Genomic DNA, 18,628 nt, shown 5'->3' on the forward strand with positions numbered 1-18,628 from the left:
TTCATGCATTTTTGCTTCGAAAAAACAAACGACATCTTAGTTGTGGATGAAGTCAATGGAAAAACCTTTGGTTGTAAGTCGTAATTGTTTTTTTTAAACATTTTATGTATCATTGGTAAAATGTATAAAAATACTAACTAAATTTACAATTATAAAACTTATTTACCCTCAAAAGTCATTAGCGTATAATATCTTCTAATTATGTTGTACTATAAAGTTTAAAAAATTAAAAAATTTCAATCATTCAGATATTATACATAAAATCATTAATTTCATTAACTTATAAAATTTCAAATGAAAATTAAATTTCAACTTCAAACAGTAATTCAATACTTTTGGATGATTTTAAATGAAACTGACTTTGCAAAACAGTAATGATATAATAAATAACCTTGTTAATATTAAATACGGGAAATACAATTATATTTTTAATTATGAAAATCATATATGGTATAGTAGTATCTTTTGCAACATTAAATACAAGAAATATATTATACTATGTCAATTATGAAAATCTTAAGTTTTTACAAACTTTTAACTTTTAGCTTGTAAAAAATGATTTTTTTTGTTTAATAATAAGAGCTTTTAGCTTTTATATAAACAAAAAGTTTTGAATATAAAAATTACTTCAAATAGCTTTTAGGACCTTTTAATTTTTAGTTTTTGTCAAACACTTATACATAAACAAAAACTACAGTTTCAAATTACAAGCAGTCTAGCTATTGACTAGTTTTTTCAAATATAATGTCACATGATACATCCAGTCAACCAAAACCCGTCATGTTTTTTCTCATTTTGAAGAATATTAATGACATCATGACATTAGATGGCAATGACACATACAATTTGTTTTAAATAGACTTCTATCATTTTAAATAGTAAGCAACTTCTAAAATATTTCAGTAAAATCAAATTTAGTCTAAACAATCCAATCCATCATAAAAAATGAAAACCGCTTTTATATTTGTAATTCAAGTATATCTCTTGGTCCTTGTTCAATGTGTAGGGAATCAGTTTCAGTTTCATCCTTATGTGAAATTCTTAAAGATTCACAATTCTAAAAAGAGTTATGCTAGTCAAGATTTGAAAGTCGAGGATCTTATTGTTTATAAAGGGTCCCAACACGGTAAGAAGGAGGCTGACAAGATTTTAAGGTTGCCAGGACAACCAAAAGGACCAAAATTTAATCAGTATTCAGGATATGTGACAGTGGATCCAAAACATGGTAAAGCTCTATTCTATTATTTTGTCGAGTCCACTCACGCATCCTCTAGAAAACCACTCGTGTTATGGCTTAACGGAGGTACGAAAGCACCACATTTAGCATATATGTATGTAGATGTTTTATTTTATGTGTTTTAGTTACATATTGATAATTGAATTTATTATAGGGCCTGGGTGTTCTTCGGTGGGAGGGGGGCTAATGATGGAGCTTGGACCATTTCGAGTCAACAAAGATGGTAAAACTTTATCCAACAACATGTATGCTTGGAATAAAGGTAAAATAGTTTTCATTATTCATCAAAAAAGTTGATTACATGTCTGTTATTTTGTGAAAATGAATGGTATACGAAATTTTTTAAAGAAAAACATAAAATTAAAGGCTAAAAATATGTCATCAAAACACACACACACACACACATATATATATATATATATATATATATATATATATATATATATATATATATATATATATATATATATATATATATATATATATATATATATGTGTGTGTGTGTGTGTGCGCGCGCGCGCGACGCGTTCAATAAAGACAAAAAAAAAAGGACATGTTCTAGCCATATATTTGTATTTTCAAATATATAAATATAAATATTTACTTAAAAAATTCTTCACTTATTTTATTTTCAAAAAAAAAATCACGTTTTAATAAATTATTTCAATAAAATATTACTCATAAAAATATATTGTGTGATATTCTATTAATATCCATTTTTCATATATATATATATATATATATATATATATATATATATATATATATATATATATATATATATATTGTGTGTGTGTGTGTTTGTATTTATATTTTTTTTTTCTTTGAACATAAAATTTTATTATAGAAATATATCTTTTTTTATATGAAAAAACCTTTGATACAAAAATAGTCATTTTTGTAGACATTTTGAGTGAATGAATATTCCTTTTATTCATAATTATATTCTACTTGCGAAAAGAAGGTAAATAAATGAGTATAATGATTTTTATGCTTATTTTTCTTTTATTGTTACCTTGATTTATACATAAAATGTTTATGAGATCTATTTTTGAATGATTGCCGATTATTTGGTATTTTAAGGTAGAGATTAATGCATATCGAGTAATCATATTTTATACTTTATTAGTTTATACAATAAGGTTTGAATTCATTATCTGATCACATTTTAATATACCAAAATTTTCTTAGTTTATGCATGCATATACTGATAAAAAAAAATAAAAAAAAATAAAAAAAAAAAAAAAAGAATCAGTTGTATTATGTAAACTGAAAAAAAAAAAGCAACTAAATGTTTAATTACGTAATTTGATGCCATCTATTTAATTTAATAATTTAATTTTAAAAAAAAGGTAAAATATTATCTTGATACAAACTTTTCCTATGATTATAAATGAAAATAATATAACGACAAAATAACCTTCCTGTACTCACATTTATTGTGTGGCCGTTACAACTTAATTTCCTCATGTGCTAACAAAATAATTAGAAATTGATAGGGTGTAAAACTTAGTTGACCGATACAAAGAAAATTAAATATATTTTTACTTTTTTTCATATTTATTCTCCTGTTCATATAAAATCATAAGATTATTATATATAAATACTATTAATTTTTCTTTTTAATCATCTTTCTTCATTTTGATTTTGACACTTGTTTTGATCGGTGATTAAAATAATAATTACCAAGAAAATATAGAATGATTTTTGATTTCCAGATAAAAAAAAAATGATATCTTATACATTTTTTGATTATTGAACTTGTATACATGGTAAAGTTTATTATCTTTTAGAAAACAAACCCCTATATATCTTGGTTCTAGTCACTTGCTAGAATGTTTTCTCCTATTTTATATATCTATTTGTTGTTTTCAAAAAAATATTGATTTATATTTTAACAAAAATTCGATATATCTATAGCCATACCATGATACCATTTAGGCTATATTTTGCGTATTAACTGAAAAGCTAGTTGTCAGCTGAAAAAGTAGCTGATCCAAGTATCTATAGCCAAATATGACAATTTAGAAAAACTCGAAAAATAAGCTAGTTGTGGTACGTCAAACATAGCCTTATACTGATCCAAGTTTTTTGTTTTATTATTTTATTATTTTTTATTTAATATTTGTTCCGGCGGAATCTACATAGGCTACTAATTTACTAGAATTAAACACAAATTTAATACAATTCAAAACATATTAAATCAACTAACCTTTAAAAATCTCACAAACTTACTATTTACAATTATAATATATGCAGTGGCTAACATACTTTTTTTGGAATCACCGGCTGGGGTTGGGTTTTCATACTCCAACACTACCTCCGATTATAAAACCACCGGAGATAAAATAACTGCAAAAGATTCATATACATTTCTGATCAATTGGCTTGAAAGGTTCCCTGAATACAAAACCAGAAATTTCTACCTCACCGGAGAAAGTTACTCCGGTCATTACATACCTCAACTTGCCGAATTTATCCTTAAAAGCAACAAGAACGCTAATCGTACTCTTATCAACCTCAAAGGGATTGTGGTAAGCTTGATCACACAAAACAGTAACTTTTTTCTATTTCTCTTTTCGCAAGTTTTAATATATTTTATATATATGTTAAAGATTGGAAATGCATTCATGGATGACGAAACTCAACAAACGGGAACACATGATTTTTTTTGGTCGCGTTCTATTACTTCTGACGAAATCCATAAAGGAATAGTCACGAACTGTGATTTTTCGTGGAATGCTACTTTATCTAAACTTTGTAAAACGTACATTAACCAAGAGTATGACCTTGTTGGAAACATTGATCCGTACGATATCTATGCTCCCTTGTGTTTAAATAGAACTTCTTCAGAGGTAACTTTATTCTTTTTTTTTTTCTTTTTAACCAATCAAATCAAATCTTATGTTATATTATTATCATAACATGAGTTAATTATTTGTGTTGATTCTCACCAGAAATCAGAATTTGATCCATGTTCTCTAGAATACATTGAAAGTTACTTGAACTTACCCGAAGTTCAAAAATCACTTCATGCAAACCTCACGGGGCTTCCCGGAAGGTGGCAAGATTGCAAGTATGTATGCTTTCTCGAAACTTGTAAAATAATGTTTTTTAATTAGATCAAAGAGGGATAACAATTATTTTATGTGTGTAAATGTAGCGGCGAATTGTTTGCCAATTGGAAAGACCAACCGTTTACTGTGTTGCCAACCATTCGAAGGCTCATGGCTAGCGGCATTCGTGTTTGGCTTTACAGGTAATCATCATCATATCATCATATATATATATATACCCAAAAATATTTTCAGGTAATTAAAGAATTACAAATATTTTCCAATATATCCATTTATAAATTAACCACCCCTACACATATATATACCTAGATTTTTCTTATACATGCATATATATGATCATTTATAAAATTGCAGTGGAGATACTGATAGTTCTGTGCCAGTGACAACAACAATGTACGCAATAAAGAAACTTAATACAACAGTGAAGACACCATGGCACCCATGGTATTTGAAAGGAGAGGTCAGAAACTGACAATTACAACTTAACATAGTATTTTTAACATCATGTGCAACTAATCTTATGATTTTGTTTTTTTTTTTATTGTTTTGATTGTGATTAGGTTGGTGGATACGTGGTTGGATATGAAAACTTGACATTTGTGACTGTTAGAGGAGCCGGACATTTTGTGCCAAGTTACCAACCTGCTCGAGCAATCGCACTTTTCTCATCGTTTTTGCGTGGAAAGTTTCCGGGTTCCAAGTAATCAATGCTTGTAGTTTTGCATCCGTGTCTTGAATTTGAGTGTTGCTTTCGATGGGTTTTTCTTTTTTGATGTCTTGTTGAACTTAAAAAAAATGGATCGTTTTCGTGTTCTTTTACTTTGAAAAGGATTAACTAAATTACAACATTGTTTATTTTAGAGGTTATTAACTTAATGGACCACTTCTATGAAATTGTGGTTATAAGAAAAATAAATAAAGAAAAAGGTGATTGGAAGCATGAGCAAGAGCCATAATGAGAAAGAACAATGAGTACATTCATAAGTAAAGGTGTAAAGCCATTTGGAAAGCACAAAAAGCCTTTCTTGTAAACCATGTCTTATGGATCTTGCTTCTTCAATCCTAGTAACACCGAATTTCATCCAATTATAGAACTCAAAAATCACATATAATATTAAAGTTTTTTTATTCTTTATATCAAAATTTTGAAAAACCATGTTTTAAAATATGTATTTGGATGTACTTTAGCAATTTATTCGACAATACATAAACATAAGATTCAAGCTCAATACTTTTAAATAATCTAAACAAGTCCAATCAAATTCAATCGTACATATAGCTAATAGCGAAGTCAAAAAGTTTTACGGAAACACGTAGAAGTAACAAACTTAAAAGCATTAAACTTTACACATAATTTATAATTAAATATAAAAGTATTTAGACTTTACTACAAACTTAAAAGCATTAAAAATGTATTTACAGATTTGGTTTTGGTTGGTTGGTTTGTTTTGTTTTGTTTGGAACTTTATTAACCCGAAGTTAGTTCTAAATCTTCGATTGTCGGATCGAACCAAATTTATATTTAATAATGTGTCCGAACTAAAATAAATTAAACTTTAAACTTGGTTGGTCAATGAAAATAACTCATGTATTAAAATGAACAACATAGACTTCGATTTCATGTTTAAAAACAACTAATACATAAATGTTACACTCTGAATATTTTAAAATTCTTTTTTGGCTCTTGATTATTCACTCCCACACATACTTACTTTATCATTAGGGTTGTATATCCGGGTTCTTACCCGAGATACACTAACCGATTCGTTTCGTGAATTAAAGACATTGAGATTGAAGCTACTCTCCCCTCACAAACTTCCTCAATGATTGTGTATTTATCAAACAACAATAAGAAAAATAGAATAATTATGAGTCAAAACAAAAAGATTGATTAAAAATTTGCCAAATGTGAGTGGTTTTCTAAAAAGAAAAAAAAAGTCTGAAGGGTTTTTCGAAATAATAAAAGTTGAGTCTTTTTCTTAAAAACAAAACTAAAATCGGAAGATTCCTGTTAAACTAATTTGTTAAATAGTCAAATTAAAAAAAAAATTAAGTACTAAAATAATTAAAAAATTTTGAAAAAAAAAAAGAAATTATAAAAAATATAAAGTTATTTCAAGTCTTGCAGAGACCAACAACAAAAAAGATATAATTTTGGACCACAAAAGATATAATTTTGGACCACTATAATTTTTTTCTTTTTTTTAAAACTGAAACCAAAAAATAAAAACCATTTTTATAATTTTCTCTATATTAAAAATATAAATAAAAAAACTAGAAGTTCACAATTTCTAAAGAGTGCATGTATTTCGCTTGGCGCGACTCGGCTTGGCTTGCAGTCAGAAGCTGGGGTCCTCTCCTTCCTACCCACTTTCTGCAACTCTTCTACATATTCACTTGTTAAATGTAGAAACCTAATCATCCATCTCCATCTCCATCTCCTTACATTACATGGAAGTACAACTGATAAAGCCGTCGCCGGCGATCGACTTCAACTACGACAGCACCTCCACTTCTCCATACGTCACCGCACCTTCAAGCCCTCAGTCCACCATCCCTTTCACCTGGGAAGAAAAACCAGGGATTCGCAAACAAAATAACGATGATAATTGTGAAGAAGAAGATGTAGAAAATGATTCGGATTTTGCATTCGGCCATTTGGAACGGCATTCTATCTCCGCCGCCGACGAGCTCTTTGATGGCGGCAAGATCAAGCCATTAAAACCACCGCCACGTCTGCATTTCTCTAATGATTCACATTCACCCCGATCGCCCAAATCCCCTAAATTACGGTTCAAAGAAGCGTTGTCTCCACGGAGTAAGAAGAAGGATTTCGATCCTTTTTCAGAGGCATTAAAACAAACATCTGGTGAGCAGACTAACCCCGAGGAAAATCCACCGGTTCGCGGACGAGAACAAACGACGAAATCCACCACCAGACGCAAAACATCTCGATCTCTATCGCCATTTAGAGTCTCTGATGTTCTAAACAACCAGAAAAACTCAACAACGGGTCAATCATCACCGACGGGTTTAACTTGGTACAACAAGTGGAACCTCAAGAATCTGCTACTGTTCAGAAGTGCGTCGGAGGGAAGCGTATCAACGAGGAAGGATCCATTGAAGAAATACACGATGTTAAAGAAGAGTGATCGTGACGTCAAGACGACGTTTAGCTTCAGAAGCACTGATAGTGGTGGTTCAATGAATGTGTCGGCGGATGACACGGCGGCGGCGGATCAGGAGGAGATAGGGAGGAAGACGACCTTGCCGTACAAATCAGGATTAATGGGTTGCTTAAGGTTCCATCAAAATGCAGGAAGTGTTCATGAGATCTCCCGAGGGATCGATTCTCTTATGAAGCAATGAATTTCATGATCACACCGGAAGAATTCATCAGATCAATTTTAATCTGATTTTTTGATCATCACATTTACAGAATGTGTTTTTAAATTTTACATTACGTAACGTGGATCTTGTTGAATGTTTATGTTCGTACAATGTGTAATTTATGATCGCTGGATTAAAAATCCAACAATGAAAATTTGTAAAATAAACGAGTATATACATATGCTTTTTGTGATCGTTTTATTTATTTACTTAAAAAAAAATTGTGTGGAAGAATGACGTAAAATGCGTTGATTAAAAAGTTTTTATCGTTATTTTATCAAATTGTGCTTGTGTTCAAATTTAGGAGAAAAACCCAATAAATTCACAATGTAAACACGACATAGAAGTATAGAATTTACAAACAACCCACTAACTTTGCTTTGTTTTTTTCATTTGACTTTGTAGTCAATGTTTATTCCATGTCCAAACACACAAGAAACTTTGATGGGAATGGGACCATGAGATTATTTAGTCAAATAAATGTGTACATGTTGAATGTTGAATGTGGAAATGCTACAAAACCATCCTCCATGTCCTTGGCATTATGTATAAAGTAAAGAATTTTATTACAACTAGAAATATATTATTAAGTTTGAAAATTCAGATAATATTAACATAATCATCATTCATAAAGGGGATGAAATTCGATACCATAATTTTTTAGTAGTGTGTATTGGCTAATTCATAAATATGAAAATCCTATACAAGTTGTAAGTAAAGATATGTTTATTGTCCATTATTTACCTTAATTCTTTGTTTTATTGGTATGTAGATTGTAGACCCTCCATCAATGATGAACCTCATTATATTTAACGCAACTTATTTACTCCACTTAGATTATTATTCTTTGGCTATTAACACTCATTCTTTGACCATCACCATCAATGAAGACAATGACTTCATTTTTCAAAATGTCACATATTTCATACATAACAATTTATAGTTTAAAATATACAGCTTCATAAACTATAAATTATATACTCAGAGTCTTTGATATATAATTACACCGTCAATGTAGCAATTTGGAAAAGAAGCTAGCCTATTATTGGATTTTATCAAGATCTTGTCAATTTTTATTAAAAAAGTATAATAGTCGGTGGGCCCATGAAATTATTTAATCAATAAGAGAAAGTGCTACAAAACCGCCCTTCCATGTCCATAGCTTTTTATATTCATGCTACAAAAATATGAGATCTTATATCGTCCTTTCATTACAAGTCGATTGCTTTTTCACTCGTGTAATATATTTTCCCCCCACTACCTTTTTCTTTAGCAAAGCATCTCCAATAATGCTTCATTCCCATCAACACTAATAATTTAATTCAACTTAAAAACTTTTTCCTTGTTTTTTTACCTTTTTAAATTTGTCTCAATTGACATTTAAGTTATCGATGTTTTCAATAAAATATAACCATATCAGACCAAATGTGATATAAAATATAAAACTATTTGTAGGGAAACGTGGAAGGATAGAAGGGGGGGTCCGTAGGGGAATTAAAATGACTAATGAGTAGCCGATTTATGTGACCAAAAATGGTCATCTAAAGTCAACCAAGTAGACTCCATTGTCACCATCACCGACGAACCACCAACACCAGGCCCCCCTTACCTTTTTGCCTAAACTTACAACATATCATTTTAGTTATTTATGGTCACCTTATCAAATTAAAAATCAAAAGATAGTCTTGTAGGACTTTTAAAAAAAAAAAAAAATTACCCGGTTTATCTATCAGTCTGATCAGGACACAGGACAGGACATGACATGACAGAATAATACAGTAAGTATATCAGTGCTTATAAAGACCGAGTGAGGATTTCTCTCGCTCCTGGACTCTCTTTCTTGCTGCCTCGCGTGCCTTGAGGGCAGCGGCTTCCTCTTGGGACACGACTTTTGGCTTGGAATAATCTGGTCGTTTTCTTTTGTTTATGTAAATAGATGATGGCCTGTTAGCAGATTGTGTTGGGGGTTGAGTTTTGGAAGGCAAGGATGATGAGGATGATGACGTGGCAATATTGGGTTTCTTTTGTATGGGTCCAGAAGAAAGTTTGGTTGTAGAAGCAAGGGCTTCTTGCAGTGCTACCCACTTACCTGTTCCAATCACTCAATCAAAAATCAGAATGAATATAAAAAAATGGAAGTTGATAAAAAAAAATAAGGATTTAGATTTAGGGTTTGTGATTGTGATTGTGAGTGTACCTAAAGCATCAGTGTAGTAGAAGCCAGAGTTTGGATCGTAATAACAAGCGTTAGTTTGGTTGTAGTAATAACCAGATGTGGTGTCATGCTCCCACTCTGTCATCAAGATCATTTTTATGACAAGAAAATAATTATAATTGTAATAAATAAATAAGACAATGCGGAATATTATAGGTTATAATAAATTGAGAATATTACTCACCTCCAGACATTGTAGAGCCATCACCTATCCCTCCACTACCACCTAATGAATTTGCATTAGTATCTCTTGCCTTCTGAAAAGTTGATATGTCCTTTTGATAACTAAGACTCGCTTTCTGCAACCAATTTGGAAAGGAGCTTAATTATAAGAACAATATAAGAAGGGAAATAGTATTTGAGGTGTCTCATGAAAATATAATTAATATTTCACCTCTTCAATTTTCGTGAGAACACGGGCAGTTTCCTTTTTTTCTTTATCTTTAGCAACTTTCTCTTCTCTCATGTTAGACAACCTCTTGGTGACATTATCTTTGTGTCGTGTGCCAAGCTCATGATTCTTGATGCTTGAAGGATTATTGGATATGAAGATTTTGCACAAGTCACACCATTTTTTTCCCTGACTAACCCAATACTGAAATACAAACAAATCAGATGTCAGTGTATGTTCAAAGTATGAACACAGCAAAAAAGTAACCCAACATTAAGATGTAAGACAGAATCATAGAGCACATATACACTATTGAAACTTTTACATTAAATCATATGTATAAAGACCATGGCCAATGACAAAGTATTTTAAGAGCCCCAAAAACTCCCATTGAGAAGTCATTCCATTCCAGTTTAGTTTACTGCAATATATCTTCTTCACAGGATCCAATCATTCCCCACATCGATTTGTGGTTTGGAACATTCGTTGCATTTTAATGCATTTATCTAACACGAATTGTTTTCTTTTCTTCAGTTGCTTGGTACTCTATCTTATCATTAGCAACGACAATTTACAGGAAAAGAATTGTGATTGCGTAGAATCAAGGCATATACTAATCAGAAACGATTATACTATGTTCGTATCAAAGAATAATATAAGACCCTCGATCAATTAAAATTGCTTTGATATAATGCATTAGAATCAGAGTCGGGAGATAAGATGGTACCTCAGTCATTATTGCAAGACGAATCAGCTACTGGAGATGTTGGTATAGCAAATCCAATTTGCGAATTCAAAACCCCACGATTTTTTCCGCAATTTGCGTAGATTTTGAAAATTTTGATCAGGAGAGTGGTAATTTAGGGCTTTAAATTATGATCCAAATTGAACCCTAGAATTTGCTCTTCCGTTTGCTATTAAGAAACCTCCTGTTGACCCCCCTACAAAATGGAACATTGCCATATTTTTCCCTCTGTCTTATTGTTGCTGCCTTTACTCACGCCTACCTTCTTTCTTAACGAAATAAATAACCAAGATGACTTTTTGTGTTGGAAATACAATTATTCGTCTTAAAAATGGTTGATGTTGAACCTTTTTTTGTATATTTCAAAGTCAAAAATGTTTTACCGGAGTACTTTCTTGGTTTAGGTTGGAGGAGTTACCCTCATCACATGGTGCGGTGGGGTGATATGACACTTTCACCACACCAAAAAGACTACATTGTCGGATGCAGTGAGGGTGGATGTTGTCACCATGCAATGCTTATTCATTGCACTTTCTCTCCTCTCTTTTTCTCCTCTTTCAACGATAAATAATTTTTTTTAAAACCATTTGACCACTAATAGTCAAAAAAATTTACACATATAGGGAGGGGTTCAAACAAGAACTCTTAAAGGTTAGGAGTTTTAAGAATCATTTTTTTTCTTTATCATTAAGGGTGTTTTTATCATTCTAACATTTTGGAAATTGTAACCCGCAAATCATAGCCTTTCATCAGGGCCGGTCTAGATGGTGGGCAACCCGGGCGACCGCCCAGGGCCCACATCTCCATGGGGCATAAAATTTCTCCATGTAGTGTGTGTGTGTGTATAGTTATTACCTAAATGGTTTTTAGGACTTAAGTTCATTCAAACTCAAACTAGCTTAAAAGATAAACAATTTGGTTTGTTTGTTATTGTTAATTGAACGCGTTTATAGTGAAGAATAAATGATATATTTCTTAATCTTTATTATATTTGTCTTTAAGGGACCCTTTTTTTCTTTTCGACCCGAGTCTCATATACGTTTGGACCGACCCTGTCTTTCATTTTAAAAAAATGGATGCATATGATATGATAAATTATTAAAATTTTCTTTTTTAGTGAATGATGACAAATACATCATTTTTACGTTTCAATTAACACATAAACACACACACACACAAAAAGAAAAAACTAAAAAGAAAATAAACTAACATATATTCACAGTTTAATACAAAATCCACATCTTAATGCAATGCATCTACAACTTATTCATGGTACATTCACAATTTAATACAACATATTCACACTTACAACTTTGGGGGTTTCAATCAAGGGTTTAGCGACGCAACGCAGTTCCAAAATGGGATGCTTAGTATCATCATCAAAGGCGACCTTTCTCCCCCAAACCTTGCAATATTGAAGAGCTGCAATAGACAAAGGAACCCATTTATTCACAGTTTAATATATAAAAATCACAGTTTAACAGACATATCAATTCAATCATTCACAGTTTACTACAAAAATTACAACTTAATACAATCTTAAAACAAATATTAAAAAAATATAAAAACAAATTAAAATAGTATAACAATATTTATTTTTTAAGTTTCACAAGACCAAAACCACAAAAAAAAATTATGTTTTGGACTAGCGGTGCAAGTTGAAATGGTTTTGGACCATCAATAGTTTTTTTGCAAACCAGGATGACCAAAAATGCAATTTACTCTTGATGTAAAATAATAAATTATTTGTAGGGAAATGGAAATATCATGTTAGATTTTGGGTCTAAGAATATCAATATGTACTTGGATAATGTCTAGGATCGTGATTGCAATCACTTTTAGAAATATGTGATTTCGACCCTTTTACTCATGTATCATGAAATCTGATTTGGGATAATCCAAAAATGACAATTTAGAAGTGAGGTCACTTCCAAATTCGAAACACGGAAAGTACATTGCTATTTTGTGTTTTGAGAAATAGAATCTGACGATAATTTCGAGTATATATTATCCAACCTTTTTCAAGAACAATTTATATGTTCTTATACAAGGAAAAAAGGTGGTTAAATGGTGGTTACATCCATTTTGGCACAAAAAATGATAGTTAGAAAGGTAGGTATAAGATACAATCGATTCTTACATCCAAATGATGTCACCACTTGTTTTGGCGGGAAAATGAATGTATGGAGTCTTTCCTGATGTAGAAATACATTTAGGTTTCAGGGCGTTGCCCCTTGACCACCGTCAGGGGCTCTACTCGTTGTACCCCACAATGGGTGCTGCCCCTAGACCCTACCACGAGCGCGGCCCCCGAAAACTCAATCCCAACTCAACCCAAATTAGCGGGTTTTTAACCCAACAACCCGTTCCAAATTATGTTCTTTAAATAGGTGTATCTTCTTTTAATCTATTTGCATTTTTAATTTTAAATGTATCAACCCATTCATTTAGTATGTTGGGTTGGAAATACCAAAATACATAAATAGATTAATCTTACGACGACATATTTATCTAACAAGTTGTGATTGGTTGTGATCTTAAACCCATTTAATAAATGGATTGAATCTGACTTAACCAAGTCGACTCATTGCCACCTGTAACTGGACTCCATTGTCACCATCACCCCCTCTTTTTTTGCTAAACTTAGAAAACGTAATTTGTTATTTATGGTCTCATTATTAATCAAATTAAATTAAATTTAAAAAAATGGTTGTGAGACTTCAAAAATATCTAGTTTTTCAAGTAACATTACACAATAAAAAATACATCATTGCTTATAAGTTATAAAGACAGAGAGTGAATATTTTGTATACAGTAGCATTAAGAACAGATAGAAATGACTCGAATGGAGAGTTGAACTGGAAATGGAATGACTACACACAAAAATCCGGGCCAGTACTTCCCAGATTTCAACTCTAACTGATTTTGTCAAAAGAAGCCAACTAACTATTTATACCAACCTAACTGTAAAAATACATAATAGACAGTATAACCCTTGTTAACCAAATATATTACATTGAGGTCAGTCAGTCAAGTCTTTCCTCTTCTTCCTTGCATAAGTGAATCTAATTGGGAGTTTACCATATTCCTCTCTCTCCTCTACTCTCTTCCTTTCTACCTCACGTGCTTTAATTGCAGCCTCTTCCTCTTCAGACACCAGTTTTGGCTTGGAATTTGGTTGTTTTCTCTTCTTTATATGTACAGATGATGAGGGTTGGGTTTGGGGTTGACTTTTGGAAGCCAGTTTGGGTGTAGCAGCCAGGGCTTCTTTCAATGTTACCCACTTACCTGTTGCACTCAATCAATCAGAAATCATAAAAGGGGGAGAGGGATTTTAGATTTATAAAATTAGGGTTTGTGAGGGGTAGTAGTACCTAAATCATGGGGGTAGTAGAGGCCGGAGTTTGGATCATAATAACAACCGTTAGTTTGGTTGTAGTAATAACCGTATGAGGTGTCACGCTCCCAATCTGTCATCAATGATGAAAATCTGTATGTATCATTCTTACGAAAAGACAATCATAATAAATAAAAAACAATGCAGAAATAAAGATTCATCCTCATTGGTTGTTATTATCTTGTTATCTCTGGTTATAATTTAATACCTATGTTGTTTGTAGTCATAAAAAAAATTGATACGTGTGTAAGTGTGCAAATGTTTAATAACCAAGCATTACCATCATCATCTAGCATTGGCATCAAGTCTATCGGGTAACACGTTTTTTCTACAAGACATACAACAACATAAGTTTAGAATATATATATATATATATATATATATATATATATATATATATATATATATATATATATATATAAGTAAGTAGTTTTCAAGATATCTAACATGCGATTGATTACAAGGATGTTGGTAATGGAAAAAATGTTAAAAATTTTATTTAAAATAAGAAAAGTTGTAAGTACATAAATAAGTAGACTACTAACCTCCAAACATTGTAGAGAGATGATGACCACAATCACCATCACCTATCCCTTCATTGCTTGTTTGAGCAGCTAATGAAGTTGCATTACTCTCTTTCTGCCACCAATATGGAAAGGAGCTTGTTTTAAGAATAATCCAGAAAAAATAATATAAGAAGGGAGATAAGATTTGATATTATCGAGAATAATTACTAATAAAACATTCACCTCTTCGATTTGTGCGAGTGTGAGAACACGGGATGTTTTCTTTTTAGGAACTTTCTTTTCTACCATGTTAGATGGCTTCTTTGACTTGGTGACATTATCTTTGTGGTGTTGACCATTTTGGAAAGGAGATTTGGATGTGGCAAGATTGGGTTTGTTTTGTGAAGAAAGTTTTGTTGCAGCAGCAAGAACCTCTTTCAGTGTTGCCCACTTACCTGTTGCACTCGATCAATCAGAATGAAGGAAGTTGAAGAAAAGGGGGATTTAGGGTTTTGTAGTTAGTACCTAAAGCATTCGTGTAGAAGAAGCCCGACTTTGGATCATAATAACAACCATTAGTTTGGTTGTAGAAATAACCTGCTGAGGTGTCATACTCCCATTCTGTCATCGATAAAAAGATATATATAATTTTTATGAGAAAACAATACAGAATAAAGGATCGTCACTTGTTATCTTGTTTTCTCTTTCCAAAAAACTACTGTGATGTATTATATCAAAAAGTCCATAGATTGCATGCGTAAAAGTAATTTTAATATCTAACTTCTTTTTAATAAAAGAATCACAAGTGCAATTATATAGATTGAACATATGCCATGTAATACATAACATGCCACATAGAACTAGAAGTGTCCCATATTGGTTGAAGTTATAAGTACAGAAAGAAAGTATAAGAAGGGACTCATTATCATTAGGAGCCTCACCAAAAGTGGCAAAAGTATCGTTGGTTGCCATGAACGAGTTGAGCTTTGGCTTCTTTAAGCTTTCTTGGCATATATATATATATATATATATATATATATATATATATATATATATATATATATATATATATATATATATATATATATATATATATATATATATATATATATATATTCTAGTTTGTATACGAATTACAAGATACTAAAGATAGATGAAGGTACCCAAAAAAACTAGGAGACACAAGTACTAACCTCCATACATTGTAAATTGATCACCTATCTCTTCACTACTTGTTTGAGCACCTAATGAAGTTGCATCAGAATCTCTGGCCTTTAAGGTTGATATGTCATTTTGATAACTATGACTTGCTTTCTGCCACCAATTTGGAAAGGAGCTTGTGTTAAGAATAATCCGGAAAAACAATATAAGGGAGTCCAGGGAGACAAGAGTTGATATTGAGAATAATTACTCTCCTCTTTAAAATAAAATATTCACCTCTTCAATTTGTTTGAGAACACGGGTAGTTTTCTTTTTTTCTTTATCTTTAGCATCTTTCGTTTCTGTCATGTTAGACAGCTTCTTAACATTTTCTCTGTGACGTAGGCTTTGCTCATGTATCTTGATGATGGGAGAATTATTGGATATGAAGATGTTGCACACATCACACCTTTTTTTTCTCTGGCCAACCCACTACCGGAATATAAAGAAATGAGATGTCAGAGAGATAGTAAAAGATATAAACTTTATATGTTCAAAGTTTAAACCACAACATAATGTGTAAGATAGAATCATAGAGCAAGTATACACTATTGGAACTTATACATAAATCAAATGTATAAAAGGATCAAAGGAGTATAAATTAACAAATGTAAACCAGCAACTCCAATTAAGAAGTCATTCCTTTCCAGGTTAGTTTAATGATTTAATTCAATATATCTTATTCAATATAGATACAGCCTTCTCTCCCATCGAGTTGTGGTTTGGAACATTCATTGCAATTTAGTCCATTCCAACTTGCAAACAGGATTCCATGAGCAAATGCCACTAGTTATTTAACATGAATTGTTTTCTTTTCTTCGTTTGCTTGGTTCTTTGTTTTATCATTATTCATTAGCAACGGCGATGAGAATGTAACTGCCACGATGAATTTTAACGAAAAGGATAATGATTAGGTAAATTAAGCTATGTGCTAATCAGACACGATTATACTACGTTCATAACAGAAATAAGATGGTACCTCAGTCATGGTTGCAAGACGAATCAACTATTTGAGATGGTGGTATAGCAGAATCCGAATTCTGAATTTAAAAGCCCGCGATTTTCTCCGCAATTTGAGTAGATTTCGGAATTTTTGATCAGTTGGTAATTTAGGGCTTTAATTATGATCAAAGTGAACCCTAGACTTGAGCCTCCCCATCGAGTTTCATTTGAGCCTCCACATGGAGGTGTTTGAAAGGCCACGTAATGAAAATTTGCAAGCCACGTCAGTCATGGTCTTTCTCCAATTGAAAGACTTGGTGCGATGTCATCTCAATATCTTTTAACCAATTCGTTAAAATAACTAATTTTGAAGCTTTTATATATAATTTTTCGCATTTTAAACCAACAACCCGGCGTATATTCACGGACTCTTATGTATATTAAGGGCATCTTCGACAAAACTAGCTATTAACGGTAGCTTTTAGATAAAATTGAAAATCCTTAAACTCTATATTTTGATAGAGCCAAGGAATAACCTTCAGGTGGATGATGCAATGCAAGCTTTTAGATTTATAGGTGTGTTGCAATCGATATCCACAATCAAATGATCAAAAACTAAAGCATCAAAAAATAAACAAAATCAGTAAGAAATGAATCGGTTAGAACTTTGAAGTTGTGAGAGCTTTAAAACACCTATTATGAATAAATCTTGTTAAAACTCAAATCGTTAGAGCAAAATTAGTAAAAAATCTAAAACAATTACGAAACGGGAAAATCGAACTTTAAGGGTGGAAAAAAAGAGGTGGTGGGGATGTTAGTTTCTTTAGAAGTCAAGGTGTGCACATCAGATCCTGTAATCAAAGCAATAAAAAGATGCTTAATGATTTGATATGCTCAAGGCCCTCAAGTTTGTTTGGTTTTGGAGCTTTTGTCACTCCAATATTTTGTTGTCGGACACTACTATTATAGGCTCTTCATCAACCAGCCTAGACATTGTGTTCTAGGGTCAGTCAAAGTTCATCGGTTTCATATTATAATCCAATGCATGAAAACAACAAAATGATTCGTAATCTCAAATAAAGGAAGTAAAGTAATGAAAAACAACCTACCTTAAATTCAAAATCATAGAAGTTGGATGCTTGTCTGAAACAAAATTAAAGAATCAACATAATTGGTAGCCTGGTTCTCTTGACAATACAACGCAAGCAATACTTCTTTTTTCCATGTCGGCTTGTTTCCCTATGCCATATTTCATTCACACCGACTCCTTTAAGCGACATGCCAATACAATAATTCTAGATCATCAAAGTCGAGGATAAAAAAGAGCAAATCAAAGGGTATGTCTATGTCATGTAGCTTTCTAGATGTTACTTCAAGGGCCTAGCTTTGATAAGGGTCGATAGAGAGGAAATATAAATCAGAAGTAAAATATCATTACAACACCAAAAAACAGAAAAGGAATGTTGATATAAAACATAACCGTACCAAATGTGAAGAGATTTGAAGCTTCTGAGGAACATAGTCGGT

At 31.7% G+C, this 18,628-nt stretch overlaps 4 protein-coding genes across 5 annotated transcripts; 2 read left to right on the forward strand and 2 right to left on the reverse strand.

The window, feature by feature from the left end:
* Nucleotides 1-945: 945 nt before the first annotated feature.
* Nucleotides 946-5,313, forward strand: LOC111878505 (serine carboxypeptidase 1). The gene is made up of 8 exons (XM_023875017.3): nucleotides 946-1,303; nucleotides 1,392-1,499; nucleotides 3,498-3,772; nucleotides 3,854-4,093; nucleotides 4,196-4,314; nucleotides 4,402-4,497; nucleotides 4,670-4,775; nucleotides 4,876-5,313. Exons 1-8 carry the CDS (start codon nucleotides 946-948, stop codon nucleotides 5,017-5,019), a joined length of 1,446 nt encoding a protein of 481 aa, XP_023730785.1. The 3' UTR covers nucleotides 5,020-5,313.
* Nucleotides 5,314-6,646: 1,333 nt separating this feature from the next.
* Nucleotides 6,647-7,906, forward strand: LOC111877870 (uncharacterized). The gene has a single exon (XM_023874381.3). It carries the CDS (start codon nucleotides 6,767-6,769, stop codon nucleotides 7,682-7,684), a length of 918 nt encoding a protein of 305 aa, XP_023730149.1. The 5' UTR covers nucleotides 6,647-6,766; the 3' UTR covers nucleotides 7,685-7,906.
* A 1,435-nt stretch (nucleotides 7,907-9,341) lies between these two features.
* LOC111877878 (zinc finger protein ZOP1) lies at nucleotides 9,342-11,240 on the reverse strand. Its single transcript, XM_023874386.3, has 5 exons — nucleotides 11,039-11,240; nucleotides 10,315-10,515; nucleotides 10,105-10,219; nucleotides 9,903-9,998; nucleotides 9,342-9,794 (listed from the first exon to the last, which is right to left on the reverse strand). The coding sequence occupies exons 1-5, from the start codon at nucleotides 11,045-11,047 to the stop codon at nucleotides 9,493-9,495; spliced, it is 723 nt and encodes a 240-aa protein (XP_023730154.1). The 5' UTR covers nucleotides 11,048-11,240; the 3' UTR covers nucleotides 9,342-9,492.
* Nucleotides 11,241-13,783: 2,543 nt separating this feature from the next.
* Nucleotides 13,784-17,435, reverse strand: LOC111877887 (zinc finger protein ZOP1). 2 transcript variants are annotated; one of them, XM_023874392.3, is made up of 9 exons: nucleotides 17,139-17,435; nucleotides 16,397-16,591; nucleotides 16,153-16,273; nucleotides 15,485-15,580; nucleotides 15,203-15,414; nucleotides 14,999-15,092; nucleotides 14,734-14,781; nucleotides 14,431-14,526; nucleotides 13,784-14,344 (listed from the first exon to the last, which is right to left on the reverse strand). In XM_023874392.3, exons 1-9 carry the CDS (start codon nucleotides 17,145-17,147, stop codon nucleotides 14,079-14,081), a joined length of 1,137 nt encoding a protein of 378 aa, XP_023730160.1. In that variant the 5' UTR covers nucleotides 17,148-17,435; the 3' UTR covers nucleotides 13,784-14,078. The 2 variants fall into 2 exon arrangements, with proteins under 2 accessions (XP_023730160.1, XP_023730165.1); XM_023874397.3 differs by lacking the exon at nucleotides 14,734-14,781.
* Nucleotides 17,436-18,628: the final 1,193 nt, after the last annotated feature.

The sequence above is a fragment of the Lactuca sativa genome, chromosome 5 (genome assembly GCF_002870075.4).
Source record: "Lactuca sativa cultivar Salinas chromosome 5, Lsat_Salinas_v11, whole genome shotgun sequence".
NCBI classification, from domain to species: domain Eukaryota; kingdom Viridiplantae; phylum Streptophyta; class Magnoliopsida; order Asterales; family Asteraceae; genus Lactuca; species Lactuca sativa.

Excerpts from the sequence above, each read along its gene's own strand:
- LOC111877887 (XM_023874392.3), bottom strand. Across the intron at positions 15,581-16,152 it reads TCAATTTACAATGTATGGAG|AATGGGAGTATGACACCTCA; the intron begins GTTAGTACTTGT and ends TATCGATGACAG. Across the intron at positions 14,782-14,998 it reads TCTCTCTACAATGTTTGGAG|AAAAAACGTGTTACCCGATA; the intron begins GTTAGTAGTCTA and ends TATGTCTTGTAG.
- LOC111877870 (XM_023874381.3), top strand. The coding sequence starts at position 6,767 with ATGGAAGTACAACTGATAAAGCCGTCGCCGGCGATCGACTTCAACTAC.
- LOC111877878 (XM_023874386.3), bottom strand. Across the intron at positions 9,999-10,104 it reads TGGCTCTACAATGTCTGGAG|AGTGGGAGCATGACACCACA; the intron begins GTGAGTAATATT and ends TCTTGATGACAG. Across the intron at positions 9,795-9,902 it reads CTACTACACTGATGCTTTAG|GTAAGTGGGTAGCACTGCAA; the intron begins GTACACTCACAA and ends TGATTGGAACAG.
- LOC111878505 (XM_023875017.3), top strand. The coding sequence starts at position 946 with ATGAAAACCGCTTTTATATTTGTAATTCAAGTATATCTCTTGGTCCTT. Across the intron at positions 1,500-3,497 it reads CATGTATGCTTGGAATAAAG|TGGCTAACATACTTTTTTTG; the intron begins GTAAAATAGTTT and ends TAATATATGCAG. Across the intron at positions 4,776-4,875 it reads CATGGTATTTGAAAGGAGAG|GTTGGTGGATACGTGGTTGG; the intron begins GTCAGAAACTGA and ends GATTGTGATTAG.